Source organism: Capra hircus, chromosome 3 (assembly GCF_001704415.2).
Source record: "Capra hircus breed San Clemente chromosome 3, ASM170441v1, whole genome shotgun sequence".
Taxonomy (NCBI): Eukaryota; Metazoa; Chordata; class Mammalia; order Artiodactyla; family Bovidae; genus Capra; species Capra hircus.
This window is the reverse complement of record NC_030810.1, coordinates 12470869-12494058: the sequence shown is the minus strand read 5'-3', so window position 1 is coordinate 12494058 and position 23190 is coordinate 12470869. Positions and strand designations below refer to the sequence as shown.

The window sequence follows — 23190 nt, the reverse complement described above, 5'->3', positions numbered from 1 at the left end:
AGCTGTTTGAACTTTGTATGTCTCTGCTGATTTGAATTTTTTCCACCTCGAAAAGGTACAGTCAGCAGTGGTGTTAGTTCTCAGTCATATCCGACTCTTTGCAGCCCCATGGACTGTAGGCCACCAGGCTCCTCTGTCCATGGAAGTCTCTAGGCAAAAATACCGGAGTGGATGGCCATTCCCTTCTCCAGGGGGGGTCTTCCCCACCCAGGAATTGAACCTGGGTCTCCAGCATTGCAGGCAGATTCTTTACTGTCTGAGCCACCAGGGAAGCCCTCAGTCAGCAATAGGGGAGACATAAAACTAGTTTTTTGAGTCAGAGACATTGGGTAGATATCTTTGAGGCTAATAAACAAATTCTCAACCTTACCAGCAAAGTGTCACTCTCTTTTGGAGCTTTGGCGTGTGAATTACATTTCAGGTCCTGCTGATTTCCTTTTCATAAATCTCTGTGACAGACTGCCTAAATTATAGCTGCCTCTTAAAATTCATAGATATATACTTATTACTCATTTTTGCTGCACTGGGTCTTTGTTGCGGCGCTTGGCCTTTCTCTCGTGTGGCGAGCAGAGGCTTCTCTCTCGTTGCGGAGCGGTGGCTTCTCTTACCGTGGAGAGTGGCCTCTAGGGCATGCCGGCTCGCTCAGTGACTGTGTCACCTGGGCTTAGGTGCCCCACAGCATGTGGGATCTTAGTTCCCCAACCAGGGGTTAAACTCCCATCCCGTGCTTTGCAGGGCAGATGCCTAACCACTGGGCCACCAGGGAAGTCCCACCGCAGAGCTTTGAGTCGAGTTCCCTGTGCTGTGTAGTGGGTCCTCGTGTAGTTACCTGTACTATACATAGCGGTACATATATGTCTGTCCCAGTCTCCCAGTCCACCCCCCCCTTTCCCCACTTGGTAACTGTACGTTTGTTTTCTGCTTCTGTGACTGTCTCTGCTTTGCAAGTAAACTCATCTGTACCATTTTTCTGGACTCTACACACAAGCAATATTATGCAGTATTGATCTCTTTCTGTCTTACTTCAGTCTGTATGACACTCTGGGTACACCCCATCTCCGCATGTGGCACTGTTTGGTTCCTTTTTCTGGCTGAGTCGTAATCCACTGTATACATGTACCACCTCCTCTTTACCTGTTCCTCTGTCAGTGGACATTTAGGTTGCTTCCACATCCTGGCTCTTGTGGCTAGTGCTGCATTGAGCACTGAGGTTCATCCATCCTTTTGAATTGCGATTCTCTCCAGATACATGCCTGGGAATGGGATTGCTGGGTCCTGTGGTGGCTCTGTTTTTAGTTTTCCACGGAATCCACACACTGTTCTCCATAGTGGCTGTAGCAATTTACATTTCCATGAACTGTGTTGGAGAGGTCCGTTTTCTCAAAACCCTCTCCAGCATTTATTTTTTGTAAACTTGTTGATAATGGCCATTCTGACTGGTTGAGATGTACCTCATTGTAGTTACGATTTACATTTCGCTAATCATTAGCAATGTTGATAACAACTAGTTTTGATACCCTTTTCCCTGAGCACATGATTGATTTTTCCTTAAAATATCCTTTTAATTGTTACAGCGCATCAGTTGCTCACTTAGGTTGCTTTCTTATTTAGAAATGAAGCCCAAGAAGAGATATTTAAAAAAGGACAGTCTAAAAGAATATGGGGTGAGCTGTACAAGGTAGGACTTTAAATTTTCTCTCATTGAGTGGTTCCTTTGGCCTTCATGATCTTATGGGAGACAACAGACTTGGAGCTACTGACGCTCTGTCCATCCATCCATCTTTTCTCCATGGAGAAAGCAGGATGGATATGGCTTTGCACATACTACTGTTGTTCTAGATAACTGCATTTTTCTTTATTACTCACATGATAGTAACAGCCACATTACATGGATTCATATATTCTCTGTTTATATTGATATTTCTTTGGATTGCCTGCTAAAATGATATTCCTACTGAGATTTATTATACATGTTAGAGCTGCATGAAAATTTTTGAGTTCCTTAGTCCAGCCCTCTTGTTTTACAGACGAGAATGCAGGTCTAGAAAGCTTGAGTCCCTTCCCCAACTCACCCAGATAGTTAGTGCAGGAGCCTTTGTGTCTCCTGAGTCCTGGTCCAGTGCTATTCAGCTGGCTGAGTTGAATTTGAATAATGTTCTCAGTAACAAAATCTTTAAAGTATAGTCACGTAATTAAACGGTAACATAATAGGAGACTAGTATCATGAAGGCAAACTAAATTTTTTACTTTTTTGGTAAAATACACAACACTTATAACATGGAAACTTAGAGGTTTAAGAAGTAAATGATTCTACTCACTATTGCATGGCAGTCATGAAATAGACTGGTTTCGTCCAAGCCAGTTCTGTTTGAAATTTTGACAAGTTTCAGACACCCACAGGGTGAAGAACACTTTTTAGAATACTGACTGCTGGGTTCTGAGATTGGCTACAACCTGCCCTCCTCATAACGCTGTTGAGAGGTTATCCCTGTTATTGCTTTATTTTTCCCAGGTTCCCTTAAATGCCTTCTCTCTTTCATTTTGCCCTTGTACTACTGTAGCAAATCACTTTTGCCTCTTTGAATTTGCAGGTGATAGATTCATCAGATGTTGTGGTTCAAGTTCTTGATGCTAGAGATCCAATGGGTACACGTTCCCCTCACATTGAGACTTACTTGAAAAAAGAGAAACCCTGGAAACATCTCATTTTTGTTCTTAACAAATGTGACCTTGTTCCAACCTGGGCAACGGTAAGTACAGCTGCTAATGCAAAACAGATAACCAAGGCCATGAGGCTCGTTATCCATGAATAAGTAGGTGTCGTGATTACTAGTATTGGGGGCAGCAGATAAAGTGTTGCACTGTTGAGGTTGTAGTCACTGAGGTGTCTATACTGAAAGCAAAACCAAAATGGGCTTCAGTGATGATGGGCAGTTACCTTTGATCCCTGATGGTTGGCAGTGGTACAGCTGCAGTGCCCACAGGAGGACTGGGGTGGGCCCTTTAGAAGGGGCGGCAGCTGCGGCCCCTGGCCCGCTTCACATTATGTTAGGTTAATTGCATTTAGTAACAGTGAAGGCATTTTGGGAATACTCTTTTGTGTTTATAAGGCAAAAAACAGCATCAACCGTCATACTTGAAAAAAATATTTCAAAGAAATGCAGCTAACATTTTCCTTGGACAGCTGTGTACGTGAAGTACCGTCCTGTCATTCACTCTCTGGTTCTTCCTGTGGTGTAGATAAACAACTTCCAATTTACCAGCTTCTTTCTTGTCTCCCTTTAGAAACGATGGGTTGCCGTCCTCTCCCAGGATTACCCGACACTTGCTTTCCACGCGAGTCTTACTAACCCCTTTGGCAAAGGAGCGTTTATTCAGCTTCTGCGGCAGTTTGGAAAGGTATCGAAACCTGGCCTGCCCCTCCTGGAGTTGGAAGGCTGTGGGTTGGTGTGAGAATTTCTCTTCCCAGAGTGTGTCTCACCTCCCACATCTTCTCGGTAGAGAGAACGGTGTGTTCCAGAGATGTAAACACTCACGGAGCCTCAGGATTACAGGGGATCCTCAGATGCTCTCTAGCTCAGCTTGTACCCCCTTCCCCGACGAGTCACTTTGCTTTCTGCCATGTCCCTGGCATCGAATGGTCCACCCTCTGCTCGGGTTGATGACCTGCCCCCTCCCAACACTCTCTCCACTCTGGGCTCCTGGGCCATGCGTTCTCTCCCCTCTGCCTAGAAGGGACCCTGCTGGACTCCAGCCTCTGATCCCTGGTCAGACACTAGTTCTTCCGGGGGACTCTGAAAGCAGACCTTCTCGAAATTTCCTGTTCTGCACCCGCGACTCTGTATTCGTGAGTTCAGTTCATCTTACCTGGCTTCTATCAAAGAATGCATGACCTCTGTCCTACCCTTCCCTGCTTCCCAGAAGAAATTCATGGCTGTTACTTCTGGCATTTTCTCCCGTATTTTTGTACATGCTTATGAGTTTGTTTTTTCGTTCCCCACCCTGCTCAGTTTTACGTATTTGTTAAGTTCCTGCTATGGAAAGTGAGAGTTAGATTTCTTACCCCCGTCCTCTCTCTCCACTTCCTGTGTCCTTGTATGGCATTTGGTTAAACTACTATTTGTTCAGTGTTGACAGTATTATGACCAAAGTGTCAGTCCCTGCTGATCCACAATGCTATGATTATAATTCCTTTCTAATAGGACCTTCAGTTTTATCTGGTGTTAAGTAGCTCCGCTTTATTTGTCACTGACGTGTCACCAAATCCTCGATAACGTGGGAACTTTGAGAGTGTCCAGCACCTCCCGTCCAGGTGGGGCCACGTCCCAGACTGCTGCCAGGTCTTCCTGGGGTCTCCTTTCACTATCATCTGAGAATTCATATGGCTGTTTCCTGTGTTGGCTCCCTTGTTCATTGAATCTCTTTCCTTTCTTGGTTTACTCCTTTCTTTTGATGGAATGTGTTTTCCAAAAGCTTTCTGAAGAAGAGTACTTCGGGGGAACATTTTTTTGAGACCTTGCCTTCTGCAAATTTCTTCATTCTACCCTCACACCATTTGTTCTTAGAATGTTGAAGGTACCACGTTGAACCTTCTTTGTTTTTAATTTTGGCCTTGCCACGTGGCTTGTGGGGTTTTAGTTCCCCGACCAGGGCGTGAACCCACGTCCCCGGCAGCGGATGCGCAGAGTTCTAGCCTCTGGACTGCCAGGGAAGTCCCAGTTGTTGAATTTTCTTTGCTTCAGTACATTTATGACATTTTGTCCAATTTTCTGGGCAGTTACCTTGATTCGGTCATTTAGCTGTTCTATCACGAAATGTTTTGCCTCTCGCTTTTAATGTTTAAGTTCCAAAAGCTCTTGTTTAACTCCGAGTCGCCCTACCCCCTTTAACAGCCTGTTTTGTTTCACGGATTCACTAGCTTCTGTGTCTGAGGACGATGAGGGTAGTGGTATTTGGGAATTGTCCTCTACGTTTTCCTGCATTGACACTGTCTCCTCCAAGTTGCTGTTTTCCTGTCTTTTCTACTAGAGTCACACTTCCAGTGTCTGGTTATTCTTGGATCTCCATTCATTTTTAAGAGTGAGCCACGCACACACAAAAGGCTACAGAAGCTTTATGCAGGGGGTAGGCTTGTTGAGAGGCTTTACTGTAGGGTGACTGGGAAGAACCCAGAATTTTGTTGGGGGACACTCTAGATGTTGCTGTCTGTAGGTCTGCTCTTATTCTCATTATTTTAGCTTCCCCATGCAGCATGCAGAATCTTAGTTCCCTGACGAGGGATCAGACCTGTGCCCCTGCAGTGGAAGTGCTGAGCCCTAACCACTGACTCATCAGGGAAGGCCCCGTCTGTAGGTCTTACTCCTGGACCTGTGAGTTTCCCTAGAAGGGAGCCTTCCCGTCTCGAGCTCGGGGGTGTGTGGACCTGGTTGCCAGGATTCTACGAGTGCAGTGGGAGTAGGAGCCTGGAGTTGCCCTATTCAGTATTTAGACGTTGAACACTTGCTTTCGGCAACTGTTATGTCTAAATCTAGGGTCCTTGTCAAGCCTGAAAATTAGGAATATTTTCAGACATCCAGGGTTCCAAAACAGTTATTATCTCCTAAGCCTCCAGGGCAGAGAAGCTGGGACGCCCGTGCTGGGCAGGGGAAGGAGAGGTGTGACTATTTGCAGACAGTCCACTGGTCAGTCCTCTGGATTTCAGTCCCAGCCTTAGAGAGGACTGTACTGCCTATTCCCAAGGCCTGTATTCACTGCGTGTTGCAGTGTATTTGCTGCGTTTTTAGTTTTTCTACCTTTGCAGCCAGGTAGCTTTCATATTTTGTAGTGGGTCAAGTTAGATACTACTTTTTAACTGTAATATTCTGTTAACATCTCACATCAGTTTGTGTTGTCTCATCTCTAGCTCATGCTTCTGTTTTATGTGTGTGGCTCTCTGGGGACCAGGCGTGGGGCTGGAGGGGATGTGCGTTCACACTGCTGTTGGCTCTGTGGGTGGGGGGTGTGAATTCTCACTGCTGTGGCTCCGGGGGGTTTGTGGAGGGAGGCAATCGTGGATGTTCAGTCCTCTGCCTCTAGACAGAAGCCCCCATTGATTTGTAGACTCTGCTTGAGCTCTGCCTCCTTGAGACTCTCACCCAGCTATCTAGCTTTTGAGACTGCCTTTCTTGTCTTTTGTCGTTGGCAATGAAAATGCAAAATGTGGTGTGCAGAGAAGAGGAGGGGTGGGTCATGGGATTGGTACATCTGCTAAGGTTCTCCTCCCTGAAGACATTGTATCAGTGGACAGCATTCTTCTAAACTGGTGACTAATGAGCTGTTTCTTTCTTTCTTTCTCAACCTACATACTTTGAACCTTAAAACATTCAAGAATAATTTCGCATGAGTGACTGAGGCGCTGACTCACCTCTGATTTATTCATGAGGACGTGTGTGCAGCCCACTCGGACTAGGCCGGTGATGCGTGTCTGGGCCTTAAATCAAGTCGTAGTGGTAGTTTTGTGCTGTATTCTTTATGGCAGCAAAGTAACACAGCCTGTTTGTCCCGGGATCCTCACTCCAGGTGTGTGTGGTGTGTATTCTTTTTTTTGCACAGTTGCACACTGACAAGAAACAGATCAGCGTGGGGTTCATTGGCTATCCGAATGTTGGCAAGAGCTCTGTGATAAACACACTGCGCTCCAAGAAGGTTTGCAACGTGGCCCCCATCGCAGGTGAAACAAAGGTACATCTGGCTCGAGGGGTCTTCTCCACTCTGACTTCTTTCCCGCGGAGGGCGCTAATTCAGGACACGGGGATGTCTGTCTGCCTCCCTTGGATGAAGATTCCCGTTGGGAGCTTAGTCTCCTTGTCGCAGGTGGCAACGTCCTGGAGCTGTTTCTGCCCTTTTGCTAAGACTAAGAGTACTTTGTGTGCCACGCCTGCTTGTGGCATGGTCTGCCGTGTGCCGCTTGAGTCTTGTTTTCATGTCACTCCAACCTTTGGCGTTGATAAAACTAGAGAAAATTTGGTGTCTGGCTTAAGAAAGAAAATTCAAGTTTAAGAGAGATTGTGTTGGTTAGGGGGCCTACCGTGGAACATGGAGTGTGGGGTGCAGCATGTTTCTGCTGAAAGGAACTGGGGCCAAGGAGCATTAAGCTTCCAGAAGCACTTGCAGAGAAGTCAGAGAAAGCTTTACTGGACATCATTGCACAATCCTAGATGAAGAGCCTGCCTCTGCATTATTTTTAGACCCTTAGCTGATGTATAGTTTATGCCTCATGGAAGTGCCTCGTGCATGGCATATAGAGGAGGGGCTTTGGAGCTTCATTACCTAGCAGGCTGCACCCCTATGACCGCCTCCATACCCGACCCGCAGCCCCAGCCCCCTCTCTCGTTAGGTGAGCATCGGCGCTTTGTGAAACCCCTCTCCGGGACTGACCCGGAGCAGTCAGGAACGGAAGTCTCTGCTTTTAGGTCTGGCAGTACATTACCTTGATGCGTCGGATCTTCCTCATCGACTGTCCGGGTGTGGTTTACCCCTCCGAGGACTCGGAGACGGACATTGTGCTGAAAGGAGTCGTGAGTATTTTGGTCCCGGGAGGCTCTTTGCCTTCGAGGGGAGCGTGCTGTGGGGAGCTCTGGAGACCTCTGCTTTTTACTCGTTCAGCAGGCACTTTGGGGTCAGCCTGTCTGGCCAGGCTGGAGGAACATGACACTGAACAGGGCGGCCTGTCTGTTCCACTTCAGCCTGTTGGAGGAGGCTGAAGGGCATATCTGGTCAACGTCATCCCACAAAAGCGTTTGTCGTTTACGCACGGGATCCTGAGGGAAGCAGGGCCTGTTTATGTTTAGCAGTAATTCATCTTCGTGGGTTTATGGGTTGAGTCATTTTGGAACTCGGTCATTTCCTCACTTGTTTCTGAAGACAACTGAGAGCTTTAAATGATTCCACTTAACCTTCACCAGTGTTTCTGGCTATGTACGTCCTGGGTGGTTCCTCCCCACCTTCCTTAAACCATTTATTCCCTTCTCTTTGTGTCCTGGGATCGGCAGACTTTTAACCATTTCTGCAAGTCAGTAGCACAAAGCATTCCAAGTTAAAGGTGCTTGCGGAAGCCGTGCCATCCTTTTGTGGTGAGCCGGATTAGAGCCAGATTAGAGCGGGGTTCTGGGTTCCCAGCTGCGGTTGGCTTTCCATGGTGCTCCTTCCAGCCGACCGTGTCTCATCACCTCCAGGCCCGCTTGCTTTGAGGCGTTGAAATCTATTTTCAGACACGATTACAAAGAACACTTGGAGCTTCACTCCTTCCATAGTCAAGTTTGTAAGCAGGAGCTTTCCTATCAATATTTAGGTTCAAGTTGAAAAAATTAAGACGCCTGAAGACCACGTTGGTGCTGTACTTGAACGAGCAAAACCAGAATATATCAGCAAGACGTACAAGATTGATTCTTGGGATAATGCTGAGGACTTTCTGGAGAAGCTAGCTTTCCGGACAGGGAAGTTATTAAAGGTGAGCCAAGGTTTGTGAGAATTCAGACTGGGACCTGCTTCAGGCCTGAGTGCGCGGTGTGTGATGTGGACCTTTTTTTGGGGGGACATGTGTGTGAGCAGTGTGAAGTATGAACCTTGGCAGGGTGGTGACAGACAGCTGGGACAGCGATGTGCCACCAAAGCGGGGGGCGGCTTTGTTGTTTGAATCAGGCATCTTTCTGCAACGTTTCAGGGTGGAGAGCCCGACCTGCGGACTGTGGGGAAGATGGTCCTCAATGACTGGCAGAGGGGCCGGATTCCTTTCTTTGTCAAGCCACCCAATGCAGAACCCCCAGCAGCCCCTGAGGTAAGACAAGGGTGGACCCACCTCTCTCGAAGTGGGGTTACTGACCCGCATGTCTTTGGACTGCAGTCATCTTCCTTTGGGGTATAACTTTCAACTGCGGTGTCTCTCATCCCAGGTGCCACTGGCTGTGACCTTGTGGGGGGTGACCTGGAAGTAGAGGTATGATAGGAGACTGAGTGTAAATGCCAGTCTCCAGGGCTTTGGAAATGGAGAGCTCATTACATGCGAGTGCTCACTTACAGTTTCAGTGTCTTGTCTTCTGCTTGAAGAACAGAGGCATTTCCAAGGTTTGTTTTGTTTCACAAACCCAACCAGGTGCTGGGCACTGGGAGCACAGGATTAGATAGCATGGTCCTTGCCCTCAGGAAGCTCATGATCAGGCGGGAAAGGAGAGTGGTACAGTGGATGCTCAGGGCAAATCTTAGGTCTAGGGGCTCTGAGCTACCCTGAGAAGCTTCCCAACCGTTGCATGTCTCTCCCGGCAGTGGACTGCACAAGACTCCAACTTGGGCACTTGGCTTTTCTATTGCTAGGGTCTTCTCATGCTAGTCCTTTCGGTCCATATTTCTCTGATATCCTCTCACCTGGCTCCAGTCCCAGAGTTTCCATTGTCAGCTAGAAATTTCCATTTGAATATTTTCTCCAGCATTTCAAAATCAACATACCTGAAACTGATGTTACTCACCCTTTTCTCCTCTTCCCCTAAAACCACCAGACAACTGGTACTGCAGGACAAGGCCCTGCCCTCCTGTGCACGCACGCACACACCCATGTCCATGTGCCAGTGGAGGAGTACCTGGTGTTTTCAGATCTCAGATAAGCTTCATCTTTCTGTACCTGTTACGCAGGCTGCAGACACCCGCTGGGTAACTGCCAGAGTTAGTGCAGACCCCACAGGTCAAGACTGCCCCCACTTCACGTGCCAGGATAGATGGCGTTCTCAGGCTACCCACACATCTGCCCAGCTGACTACGAATTCAGGGCTTCCCATTGTGATCATTTGCCAAAAGGACTTGCAGAACTCAGGAAAGTGATCTGCTTGTGATTACTGGTTTGTTACAAAAGATACAAGTCAGGAATAGCCGAATGTCAGGTGCACAGGGCACCTGTGGGGCGGAAGGTGGCATGGGGTGTCCACACCCTCTCCAGGCAGGCCACCCTCTCAGCATGTCATGGTGCTCACCAGCCTGGAGGCTTCCTTACACAGGTGCAGTTGACAGGCTCATTAGCCGTCAGTGATTGAACTCAATTTCCAGCCTTCTCAGCCGTTGCCTGGGCTCTCAGTGGCCAGCTCCTAATCTGAAGCTGGATCCCAGCACAGTCATCTCACTAGCATAAACTGATTTGGGGCAGAGGGACTTACTAAGAATAACAAGAGACACCAAAGGTTTTAGGAGCTCTTGTGCCCAGCAACTGGGTGTCAGAGGCCAAATGCATGTTTTTATTACACTATTGGAAGACACGTAGTACACAGATAAATATGTGATGTCAGGATGTACTGATTGCCATGAGGGAAACTAAACCAGGTTGAGGGTTTGTGGGAGACAGGAGTGCTTTGTAAGTGAGGTGGTTAGGAACGGCCTCTGGGGAAGTGGCCTTTTAGGGGAGACCTTGGTAACCTGAAGCAGGAGCTCCATGGATGTCACAGGAGAGGTTCCAGGTGTCGGGAGCGATACCCCCTAACACCTGAGGCAATGGGAGCCTGATGTGCCACGGTTCTGGAGGGAGGCCATGGGGTAGGCAGCACTGTGGCTGGTGGGGCTGAGGCCTCTGGTCCAAGGAGACTGTCTTTGCCCCCCTGTGACCCTGTGGGGAAATGGCGGGGTTTTCTCTTAACTCTTTCTCCATGTCTAGCTGTTGAGAGTTTCTCCCGCTCTGTGACTCGCCCTTCCCTCTCTTTGGTGGTGGCAGAAACTCCCTTGAGAATCTCAAAGCTAAAAAACTACCTTAACAGAAAAATGTATGAAAACATACGTAGGAATTTTTTACACTGTTTCCTGAATTTCATGGATTCCTGATGTATTTAGTGCTTTGTTCAGCCACCTCACCTTTGGAAAATTCCGTGGGTTCTTCCAGCCTCAGCTCTGAGTGCCCAGTGGCACTACGTGAGGCCTCACACTGCCAGCCCACGTTTCCCTCTGCCCCTTCTCCAAAACGCGCCTGGCATCAGGGCTGGTTCTGAATCTTCGGTTTCCTCCCACCCTTCTTGCGTGGCGCTTCCTCGGTGCCTCTCCTCCACCCTCAGCGCTTTCTAAACCAGCGCCTCCTTGGCCCTCGGCATTCTGCTGGGCCTCCATTCTTCCCCCGGGGGGTGTGGTGCCTGGGGGCGTGCTTTCTCAGCAGCCCCTGTTCCTTCAGTCCTCAGGGATGGTGTAGGCAGCCTCCTGTGTCTACAGTGTCTGGTGGTTTTGGTTTTGATGGCTGAGTACTCTGAGTTGGCGCCCCCTTTCGGATCGTAGCTGTATTCCTCTCATCCTTCCATGCTGCGTTCAGGGCTTAATGCACATTGACTAAATGATACGTTAACAACATGACTGAGATGTGCATGTTTTTGACACTTTCCCTTAGTCCTGAGAATAGGACTGCTTTGTTTGAGAGCATGATGTGTAAGTTCAGAAATTCAGCAGTGACTTCCGCGCAGTATTATAAATTGGGGGCAATGTTTGTAAAAGAAGAGAGACAAGTATATGTATAACTGAATCACTCACCTCTACACCTGAAACTAACACAACACCGTTAATCAACTATACTCCAATGTAACAAAATAAAAAAAGAAATTCAGTTTTCATTTTCTGATTCTATTTCTCTCCCCACCCCCACCGTTCTGTCCCGACTAGCTTCCGTCCTCATCTTTGGAAGTTGCTGCAGAAACAACCCAGAACAACCCAGGAGAGAAAGTCGCAGAAACAGTAGGTGAGGAGTCGGAATCCATCCTCGAGAAGGAAAAGGAGGAGCCCCAGCATTGTGGCATCGATTCAGAAATGCAGCAGATTCTGGCGCGGGTCCGGCAGAACTTTGGCAAGATCAACGTTGCGCCTCAGTTTTCTGGGGATGACCTGGTTCCTTTGGAGATGTCCGATATTGATGACGAGCTGGAGAGCCTTTCTGCAGAGAGGGAGGAGGAGGAGGAACAGGAGCACCTAGGAGACGATGAGGACGAGTCTTACACAGAGTCCCAGGAGGAACATGCGGGACACACCACTAAGGCCGTTATTCAAGCCCTGGATGAAAAGATCGCCAAGTACCAGAGGTTTTTAAACAAAGCCAAAGCTAAGAAGTTTTCAGCAATCAGGTAGTGTCCTCTTGATCTCACAGATTGCTGTGTGCTTATTCGTTTTGCCAGAAACTTGCCATAAGGAATTTTTTACAGGGTAGGGGAAGGTGTTGCTATACATTTTTAAAATGTACAGCTGCCTGAACCTTGAGAAGCGTAGTAGTTGGGTCTTTCACAGATATCCAGGGGCTGCAGAGATGGTGTTGCTTCTGCCAGTGGCGTTAACCATGTGAAGAGGAGCAGGTTTCTTTCACCTGGGAGCTTGTCACCGTCCTCACGTTTGTGTGGGCTGTGGGCAGTGGAGGGAAATGTCAGACGGTTTCATTAACCGACTCTTCCCTTTCAGGATATCCAAGGGACTGAGTGAAATGGTTTTTGCAAAATCCGAAGGACAAAAAAAGAGAAAAGCTGAAGAAGATGTAGATGATACAGGTACAGTTAAATTACTGAAATCAGGTAGATGCGATATGCATCTTCAAAACTTCGGGAAATTTAAGTTTCATCTCGGGAATTATCTCTTGTACTGTCATCCTGATATTTATCACATCTGGCAGATTACCCTGGTTCCACTTGTTTATCACACAAATTGTCTTTTTAAAAAAAATATCTATTTATTTATGGCTGCTCTGGGTCTTCGTTGCTGCTCTTAGGCTTTCTCTAGTTGTGGCGAGCGGTGGCTCCTCTTCATTGCAATGCGCAGGTTCTCATTTTGGTGGTTTCTCTTATTGCAGAGCTCCAGCTCAGTAGCTGTGGGGCAAGGCTTAATTGCCCTGTGGCCTGTGGGATCCTCCCAGATCAGAGATTGAACCCTTCAACCCAGTCATGTCCAACTCTGTGAACCCATGGACTATACCATCCATGGAATTCTCCAGGACAGAATACTGGAGAGGGTAGCCTTTCCCTTCTCCAGGGGATCTTCCCAACCCAGGGATCGAACTCAGGTCTCCCGCATTGCAGGCAGATTCTTTACCAGCTGAACCACAAGGGAAGCCCAACAGTACTGGAGTGGGTAGCTTATCCCTTCTTCAGTGGATCTTCCTGACCTAGGAATCCAATGGGTCTTGTGCATTGCAGGCGGATTCTTTACCAACTGAGCTCTCAGGGGAGTCCTTATTGTGTTTTTATTCTGCACATTTCTTGGGGTTAAATTGGTAATTCAAGAAACTTCCTCTAAAAAGAATACATTATTAAACTTGGAATCTAAGTGTGGATCCAAAGACAAATTTTTCGGGCGGGCAGATGGTTCATATATTTATTCTTTATGCAGTCATTCTAATAACTTCTGCATCCAGTTTTCAAGATAAACTGGAGGCCTGGGAGCACACCCCCACCCCTACCCCCGATCTGGCAGCCTCCTGGCCTTGTCCTGATTTTATCTGTGTCTCACACCACACTGTATTCACACTGGCCTTCTGCCTTCCTCCTGCAGCATATCAAGCTCATTCCCACCTTAGGATTCACAGGTACATTTTAAATAAAATTTCCCATTTCTTTTCTGTGTGTGTTTGTGTTTCGTTTCCAGCACCTCCCAAAAAGGGAAAGAAGAGGAAGGCACAGAGGGAAGAGGAGCAGCCAGACAAAACTCGCAGGACGCTTACATCTAAGGAGGCACGTGTTTTGGTCCTCAGCATCACCCAGTGTAGAGTAGAGAGGGGAAGTCCATTTTCTTACAACTCACACTTTATGAAATTAATGCTCTAGCGTTTAAGTCAAGGAACCCCAGTCCTAAGTGACCTGGTTGAGGTCAGTGAAATAGGATCAAGAGTTGACCTTGACTGCATGAAGGTCAGCTGAGTGTATGTCTTGTTTCAAGAATGCCAGTTGCTGTCCTCAAACTCGCGGAGTACTGTTGGAAAGAGTGCTGGGTGTATGTGGCCTCAGGGAAATGACACATGACGAGCTGAGCTCTGTAGGCAGACAGATGGCTGCCGTCTGTGAGGCTCAGCTCTGTAACGAGGCTCTCGAGAGCTGGAGGGGTCCCCTTTGGGAGGTGGAGAGCTTGTAATGAGTGTCCAGCCTTAGACCAGAGGACCACTCGGCAGGAGTGCAGAAAAAAGGTGCAGGCATTGGCTGAGGGTTGGGCCACGTCGCAGCCTGTCACTTGGAGTTGTCACAAGCTGCAGTGGAAGTGCAGGCTTGAGTCTGGTAAAGCCTCTCGTGAGTGCTGCCGCCAGTACTTGCGGGAGCCACGTGGGAACGGAGCACAGAGAAACAGAGGGGCCTCTTCATGACTTTCAGCGTTGGTTTGATTGGTTTTTTCCCTCTTGGTGTGTGTGCCATTTTTTACAGAGGCGGCGAGAAGCACGGCAGCAGCGATCTAGAAAAGTTGGCGTACGCTACTATGAAACACACAACGTGAAAAATAGGAACAGGAACAAAAAGAAGACCACCGACTCAGAAGGGCAGAAACACAGACACAAGAAGGCCAAACATAAGCAGTAGCGTGTTAAAAGCTGTCTATTAAATTATACAAAAATATGCAGCTAGAAACTGTTCATTTTCTTCATGCCCAGTTGGCATTTCAAAGGCCATGATGCATCTGTTCTGAAATTGGACAGTTGAAACCACCCACCAGTACTAGTGAAAGTAAAGAGAGCTCCTCACCCCCAAGGATTTCAGTGATGGAGTCCACTAGAACTCCTGACAAATGAGTCAGTCCTCTGAGTTCCTAAGAGTATAACCCTGGCATGAAAGTGTCTGACCGAAACAGGGCTGAGGTCGAGAAAATACGGAGTGTGGTATTTCTTTTGTACTAGCAATGAGTGGTTTAGTTTGGAATAGAACTGTTCTTTGTTTTAATACTATGGATGTTGTGTACAGAGCCTAGGCTTTAAAATCAGCTTGCGATATTCCTCACTGGGTCTGTTAGGAGAACCCGGTTAGGGCATGACTGCTTTACAGTCAACGAGTTGTGGATCTAGCGTTTCTCTGACCACAGCTCTTTCCCAGGAAGATGACGGGGCACAGCCTGGCTGTTTGCAGTCTGGGGGCTGATGCCTTGGGACACCTGGATGAGGGTGAAAGCTGTGACTTCAGATTGGAGATGAAAGTATAGAGGGCTTGTTGGACTCAGTGGAACATAGCTCTTGGCCTGCAGTTCTCTGAAGGAGCCTGGAAGCCCTCGCCAGACAGGCGTCAGGTCCGAGCACCTCTTCATGGAAGCACCGAGCATCTAACGCCTTCCAGCGAGGGAAGATGTTAGTGCCTTCTTAGTTATGCTACTTGGGAAGTTTGAATGATGGAACTTAGGCATTTTGCTAGTCTGCCCTGAATCAGATTTATGTTGCTAATTTAGTCTTCTGGGTCTGTGAAACCAGAAGAGTTCTGAGCCTCCAAACTTTGAGTCTAGCTTATGAGGAAGAGTAAAATGCAGTTGTCCCCTCATCATGGCCTGGTCACTAATAATAATGAGAACTGCATGTGAGGTGTGGGCTAGTCAGAGGGTTGTAGGGCTGAGGTTTGATTTTCTGCAGAGTAAGGTGAAAAGATCCAATCAGTGGGGGAGGAGCAAGGTCCAGGCAGCTCACTGTGGACACCTCGACCTGTATTTCTTTCCAGCAGACACTTTTTTTTGAAACTCGTGGGTTTGACTCCCTGCCATTGCCTCTTACCCAGCAGTATGCAGTGGCAGGGAGGAAAGGGCCCAGTGACTTGGTGAGCAGGGATAAGATGAAACGGTATCAACTGAAAACTCCAAAATGAGGTGTTAGAACTTCATTGGAGTAGGAACGATGAAAAGACATCAAATAAGGACAAGACAGTCCAGAGGAACCCAGGGCAAGGTTCAGGGACAAGGCGAGCTATTGACCAGAAATGGGGCAGAGAACCAGCTTCCTATGACTGGGAATAAGTGATAGGGTGGAGAGACAACGAGAAAGCAGCCGCTCCACCTGAGACGGGCACAGCCAAGGGGTGAGTTCTAAGCCTCGCTGTCAGAGTTGGCAAGTGCCAAGGTTGGCCACGTGCAGAGACTACCTGGGCTACACTGCCTTCTGTTGTCCAGCCTGGAGCCTGGCTGTCAGACCTGAGGTGCTGCACACACTTGGGGGCAGTGGTGTGACTTCTGACAGGTAGGTGGTGCTGAGGGGTGGGGGTATGGCTTCTTCACTCAAGAAATTAGCTTTTTATTACAGAGGGCTTATGATGGGGTCGTTAGTGCTTGCTGAGACCCACATGGAAATTATCACTTCTTTGGCGCAATAATGCCTTCCAGTTGGGCCTGAAAAACAGAAACAAACTCCATTAGTATTTGAAACATGCAGCCTTACACAAATAGCCAAGGTGACAAAAGTCTCCTGGAAGAATGATCCAAATGCTGTCACTCCAATTATTTTTTCCCTTCATTCCCAACTCCATGTTTTCTAGATTAGCTGGTTTCTGGCTTGGCATTCAGTCTTGCTGCATTAGGAGAAATCAGAGCTGGCCTGCTTTCCATACAATAGCTGCTCAGTGTATAATATAAGGCATTGAAAAGGAAATTGAATAAAAGTTGTTGAAATAGTGGTTTTTACATGGCTCACATTTCAGGCCTGAATACTTCTGCTAAGTTAAACATTTGGCTCTCTCGTTTGGGAGCCTGGGAGCTCTGTGCTGGGACAAGAGGTTTGGGAAACAGCAGATTTTCAGCCACTGAGACAACTTGACACCCAATTAGAGAAAATTGCTACCAGTGAGTAGGGAGCTGTCCATCTTGTATGTAAAGCTTCAGACACTTGGGAGTTACTTACTCTGCTCCTGTGGCAGCCAGTAAAATAATTCACTATCATGGTGTGTGGACAGACCTTTAAGTAGGTCTATCCTGGGGACTGCAAACAATGCTTTATTTGGAGTGCAGCTTTGAGCCAATAAAAATAACTCACTTCTAAAGAGTCCTTCGCCCCGGGGATAACAAGGTTGCTTGTAAATGTTAGAAAGATGCCAAGGTATTCTGCTTTGCTCTTGCCGCCAGTACCATAGGAGGCACTGGGGAACTTGGGCTTATGATGAAAGAATATGGCAGATAAGGGAGGCAGCCTCAGAGACTGCTAAGTAAACAGATTCACATCTGGCTGCGAAAGTTTGTTTTGTTCAACTTGCCAAGGAGAAAATCTGTCATCCTCCACTAGCAATTAACACAAGCCCTTTATCTCAAAGGCTTGGCCTTCTTGGCTTGTAGCACCCACAAGCCTGCCAATCGCAAGAATGTAAGCTTCTGTGAAACTAGGGAGGAGGGAGATACATCCAGGGGCTCCTCCGAGCCAGGGCCATGGGAGACGGACATTGTACACCAATAGCCATATGTCTACAGCAGTGGTTCTCAAACTTCAGCGAGGATCAGAATCACCTGGAGACCCAGTAGGACTGGCTTGCTGGCCCCCAACCCCAAAGTTTCTGATTGGGCAGCTCTGGACCGGGCCCAGCGATTTGTATTTCTAAAAGCTGTGGTGATGAGGATGATGCTGTCTGGAGCCCAACTTCTGAGAACCTCTGGACCAGACAGACAGCCTGGAGTTTCAGAGGCCTGGCCCCCTGCCCAGCCCTTTTCACTAGTCCCCCTCCCTCCCTTCAGCTCAGTCGGATTAAAGTATACTGTCAGCAAAAGGGCTTTGATGAAAAACACCTACAGCTGAGTTCCTCTGATCATGCACCAGGAGAAGTTTCATGATTTGAATTGGTTCTTCCCTCTCAAAGGGTCTTCCCTTACCCCCCACCCCCACAAATGCAGTGCCTCTTTCTAGTCAACTGCAGTAGGAAAGCACATCCCCGAAAGCCCACTGGAGAGACGCAGCCCCCTCTGAGGAGGCTCCAAAATGCCAGCTGCCACAGGACGGAAGTCCCAGAAGATAGGCAACTTTTACCCGAAGGGGAACAAAAATCCACTGGAGAGCCAGGCTGAGGAGTCATGGGGGTTCAGAGTTGAGAACAGAACCTGTCTCCAAAACCAGAAGGACAGAGAATCTGCGTTCTGATCCCTCACCTCTCCCCAAGAGTCAGCTTCCTTGACTCCTTGGCAGTATTGAAAGTCAGTGTAGGACAAAGTGCTTGGGCTGCTCTGCTTGGCTGGCAGGGCCTGGAACTGGGGCTGGGGGCACTCCACCTGAGCCGGCGCAACGATTACCTTCAGCTGCTGATTCGTCCGCTTCAGGAACTGTATCTCCTCGTTGTGCTTCTTCTCCTCCACCTGTCTCCTCTCGCTCTCCCGCTTCTCAACGGCCTCGCATTTTGCCTTCTGCTCGTTCACTTGCCTCTCCAGATCTCGCTTTTCCGTTTCTAACTCTGCAATCTGCGGACAGAAACCCCAGTCATCCTGCGACGTCGCCAAGCGGATGGGGCGGTGTGAGTCCCTGGGTGGAGGGGACTCGGGACACAGCTGCCCGACCCAAGGCATTGCCAGAGTCTGTGCTGCCACCCAGTGGGAGGCCAGTGCCTGGCAGGGCTTGTCCAAGGGGAGCCAGTTCCGTCACCTCAGGACTGGCCATGACACTGAGGTGACGGGAGAACACCCTCGGAGGCCGGAGTTGGATGCTGGCGTGACAGGCTGTGGCCCTGAGGTGGACAGGAGAGTCGCAGAGGCTCGGAGGCTCCTGGTGAACCCACTCACTTTCCTCTCCATGTCTGACTTCCCCTGCTCGGCCTGCAGTGCCTTCCTCATGCCAAACGCCACGCTGCTCTCGTACAGGGTCTGGTAGGCGGCGATGGTCATGCGGATCTCGTCCCGCACCCGCAGCAGCAGCAGCCCTCGCTCCGCACAGTTGATGGTGACCTCGCGGATCAGCTCATCTGCCAAGGTGCACACAGCGAGGTCGAGGTCGGAGAAAGCAGGAGGGAGGGGAAATGCTAACCGTCCTACTACAAACCGCCTTCCTACTGGGAAGGGCAGGAGGGTGTGTCCTCCTCACTTGGAGACAGGCAGGTCTCGGGGCCCTGTCAGGACTTCTCTTCGGCACTTGGGAGTACAGGCCATCAGCAAGTCTGGCTTGGCCAGGGCAAACGGAGACAAGAGCTTGGTGTGTCTACAGCCTGGGGGCTCTTCTGGTCCACTGTAAGGCAGAAACTGCGTGCTATTCAAAGCAATCTGACTTTTTCAATATAAAGATGGTGGCTGTTTTAAAGCAGCTGGGAAATCCTCTGTGCCCCCTTGGCTGGACTGGTTTGGGGCTGGAAACATCTCCTCTGTAAATGGTGACAGAGAGCACAAGCCAGAATTGCCCTCAAGCTGAAGGGACCCTGCCAGCCCCTGGACAGCAGCTGCCACAGGGTTTGGGTGCGTTTGCATCTGTGTCCACGTGGGCCAGTGAGACTAGACTGAGGGCCAGTTGTCTGACACCAGCACCCAAGGAGGGAGATCTCAAGTCCCTGGGTCTGGGGACTTCCCCGGTGGTCCAGTGGTTAAGACTCCATGCTCCCAACGCAGAGAGCCTGGGTTCGATCCTTGGTTGGGGAACTAAGATCCCACATGCCAAATGGTATGGGCTATAAGAAACAAAACAAAAAGGCCCTGTGTCTGTTGAGTCACAACAAATCACCCTGAAATACTTTTCTGGACCAAGGCCTGATGTTGATAGATGGATATAAATATAGAACATGACATTTTTCTGATTGAAAAATTAATCTATGTTTATTATAGAAACCTTTGAAAAGAACCAAATGGAAGGGGTCCCATGGAGGTGGGAAGTTCTCATCTTACTCTAAGCAGCTGCTGAGGGGTGAGGAAGCAAGTCATCAGGAACACGGTGACTGACAAAGTGGGGACCGGTAGGAGAGATGGGCAGGAGGGGGAAGACGGTGCAGTTAGCAGTTCCTGGGTGGGGTAGGTGCGGGGAGACATTCCAGGATGGGATGGGCTCAGCTCGGGGGGACTCAGGGCCTGGGTCTCTACTGAAGGGAAGGGGAAGGAGGCAGTAGATGGTGGAGTAGCCTCCCTCTCGGACCACTCACCAAAACACTGTGAGTACAGCTCCCGGCGCACTGGGCAGATGCCGGTCTCCCGGGCCTGCCGCTGCTGCAGCTTCAGGTCCAGCTGCTCCTGGAGGTGCACCACGTCCATCCTGGTGCTGGGCGTGCTGGACACCTGCTGGATCCATAGCTGCGTGTCCTCCACCCACTCCCTGTGGGACACACACAGCCAGGCCTAGCCAGCCCCATCCACCATGCAAGGTCCTCAGGACCTGAGCAGAGGTGGCCCTTGGCACTCTCTGCCTGAGAGGAGGGAGGAGCGGCTCTGTCCCCGACCCACCAGAATCCCCCATCTCTCTCTTCCTGGAAGAGTGTGTGGCTCCAAAGCCACACCCACGGTGCCACCTCCATGGGGCCCCTTCCTTGGGGCTGGGCAGTCTTCATTCTTCCACAGTCCTCTGTGAAGTCATCACCCATGTTCCAGAGCTCCCACTCCTAACATGCTGAGCACAGATTTATGGTGGATGTTGCTTGATCTGAATGGGAGGCCCAGCGACAATACCCACTGACTTGGGGGGTAGGAGACACAGGAGACATAAGCCTTGTGTCAACAAAAAGAGGTAAAGATATGTACTGGCGGGGGGAGTGTCTCTATGTGGATGCCCATAGTGAACCGCATGTCAGAGACACAGCCAGGTTCTGGAATCACAAGGGGCAGTCTGAGGGCAGAGCCACCTTGACAGAGAGGATTCCATGCGTCGTTGAGAGGGAAGCAAGTGAAAATCACCCTCAAAACTTCTATCACCTTATTACATAAAAATAGTTGAAAAGGATGTTAGTGATCAATGTAGCTGTGGAACAAGGCAGCAGGGTAAGAAGAAGGAAGCTCTCCTTTTATAAAGGAGTCTGCAGAAGGTTTCCTTGAGGAGAGGACATTTGAGCAAGATTTGACTGTGGTGTTGGAGAATATTCGTAAGAGTCCCTTGGACTGCAAGGAGATCCAACCAGTCTATCCCAAACGAGATCAGTTCTGGGTGTTCATTGGAAGGTCTGATGTTGAAGCTCCAATACTTTGGCCACCTGACGTGAAGAGCTGACTCATTTGAAAAGACCCTGATGCTGGGAAAGACAGAAGGCAGGAGGAGAAGGGGATGACAGAGGATGAGATGGTTGGATGGCATCACCGACTCAATGGACATGAGTTTGGGTGGGCTCCGGGAGTTGGTGATGGCTCCTGGCGTGCTGCAGCTCATGGGGTCGCAAAGAGTCAGACATGACTGAGCGACTGAACTGAACTGAGTGAAGGAACAAGGGAATCAGGAGGATATCAGGGGAAGAGGATCCCTGGCGGTGAGAAGGTCCTATGGTGGGAAAGTCACTGATGTGTTTCAGAAACAGCAAGCAGAGGCCCTCGTGGCATTAGCCCCGTGAAATAGGAAGAGAATAACCAGAGAGAAGATTCCGGATACCTCAGGGGCCAGGTCCTGCCAGGTCTTCTGGGCTGTTGTAAGGACTTGAATTTTAGTCTGAGTGAGATGGGATGCCAGTAGAGTTTCTATAAGAAGAGTTGCACCATCTGACGTGTGATTTGGGGGCTGTGTGGGGAATAGACTGTAGGAGCACAGAGTGGAAGCAGAGTTTTCAGGTAGAAGGCCATCACAGTAGTGCAGGTAACAGTGACTAGGAATAAGACGGTGGAAGGAGCATGAAAAGCAGTCAGATTTGGAAAGTAATTTGAAGGTAGAGGCAAAAGGAGAAAGGAGTGGCAGAAGATAAGATGGTTAGATAGCATCACTGACTCAATGGACATGAATCTGAGCAAACTCTGGGAGATAGTGGAGGACAGAGGAGCCTGGCATGCTACAGTCCATGAGGTTACAAAGAATCAGATACGACTTAGTAATGAAAAAAAGAACAATGGAGACAAGAGAATGTGAGCATTCCCAGACATGTGAAGGGAGAGATCAAAGGGAATGAAAAGTGGCCTGAGCCCCTAGTGGAAAGGAGAAGACTGAGAATGAGCTGGTTAGGAGAAGAAAGACATTGTGATTTAATTTGAACACGTTGAGTTTGATATGTTCCTTGGACATCTTCATGAAGGTAATGAGTAAGTAGTAGAATATATACGTTAAGAGTTTAGGGGAGAGGACAGGGCTGCAAAAAGACCCATGGGAACCATCAGTATACAGATGATATTTAAAGCCACGAACGAGCCTGGGTGAGAGCACTCAGGAAATGATGGCGAACAGAGAAGAGGTCTCCCTGGACCCTCCCAGGATCTAGCCATCTACAAGTTCTAGAAACTCTGGGATGCTGGGAAGAAATCTCAGTCAGAGAGTCAGGGTGCCTCCTCTCACATTCCCAAGTTCCAGGAAGCAAAAACCTGGGCCTCCTCCTAGCCACTGCTTGTTTACCTTGGGGGCAGGATGGCATTCAAGATTTCTTCTGCTTGCTTTGTAGGATCTGGGACACAGGAAGTTGAAGGGAGCTTGGTCTTGGGTGGCTGTGGGACGGGACCCGAGGGTCCAGGCTGCTGGGGGCTGACTTTCAGTGGCCGAGCCTGAGAAGGAGGGACAAGTTGGGGCAGGAGGCGACTCAGACACTCAGCTCCACACTCCCTGGGCCCCTGGATTGCTCTAGGTTTCCTGCACATCCCTCCCCTATCCCAGCTCACTTTTCCCATCTGTCCTCTCAGCAGAAGTTATGTTTCAGAGCTGAAGGAGGCCATGTAGCATCTCTGGTTCCACCCCAACCCAATGCTTGCATCTCCTTGAACAGATGTTTCTGGCCCAGCTGCTCAGGCTTCTACTCTAGTGATGGGACATCACTATCAGATCTATTCTGGGACCCTGCGACCCTAAAAAGACTTGTCCCATCGCCCTGTGACTTTCTTCCCCATGCTAATCTGCCCTTTGGGATCACCCAGCATTTGGTTTTCTTCTGCCTCTCTCCTCAGGTCCCAGTTCCCATTACTCCCAGTGACTGCAGCCCCTGTCCCTCGGGACTCCCGACCTTCAGCGCAGCCCCTGTCTTGCCCCAACGGAGCTTCGTGCTCCCCCACGCTCTGAGACTCGTCCTTACTTTGGGGCTCCGTTTCTCAGTGTTCCGGCTCACCAACACCGGGGTGTCATACTTAAGCAGAGAGTCCGCTGGGGGAATCATGGTGGCGGCGGGAGAAGCAGCCCAGCAGCCGCCCTCCAGTCAGGGCCTTGTTTGCCGTCGCCAT

General features: G+C 49.2%; 2 protein-coding genes across 3 annotated transcripts in view; one reads left to right on the top strand and one right to left on the bottom strand.

Annotated features, from left to right (window-relative positions):
- GNL2 (G protein nucleolar 2) overlaps positions 1 to 14571 on the top strand; it is a 24159-nt gene extending 9588 nt beyond the window's left edge. For both annotated transcript variants that reach the window (XM_005678681.3, XM_018041813.1), the window contains 11 exons: positions 1612 to 1678; positions 2592 to 2750; positions 3286 to 3399; positions 6592 to 6720; positions 7452 to 7556; positions 8330 to 8488; positions 8702 to 8815; positions 11653 to 12107; positions 12436 to 12521; positions 13612 to 13697; positions 14379 to 14571. In XM_005678681.3, the coding sequence (XP_005678738.1) occupies positions 1612 to 1678; positions 2592 to 2750; positions 3286 to 3399; positions 6592 to 6720; positions 7452 to 7556; positions 8330 to 8488; positions 8702 to 8815; positions 11653 to 12107; positions 12436 to 12521; positions 13612 to 13697; positions 14379 to 14531 (1627 nt within the window). In that variant the 3' untranslated portion in view covers positions 14532 to 14571. The remainder of the gene's footprint in view (positions 1 to 1611; positions 1679 to 2591; positions 2751 to 3285; positions 3400 to 6591; positions 6721 to 7451; positions 7557 to 8329; positions 8489 to 8701; positions 8816 to 11652; positions 12108 to 12435; positions 12522 to 13611; positions 13698 to 14378) is intronic.
- Positions 14533 to 23190, bottom strand: DNALI1 (dynein axonemal light intermediate chain 1). Its single transcript, XM_005678683.3, is given in 7 exon segments — positions 14533 to 16308; positions 18187 to 18351; positions 18670 to 18848; positions 20007 to 20176; positions 22379 to 22524; positions 23046 to 23160; positions 23162 to 23190. Coding segments are annotated over 7 exon segments (840 nt in total). The 3' UTR covers positions 14533 to 16272.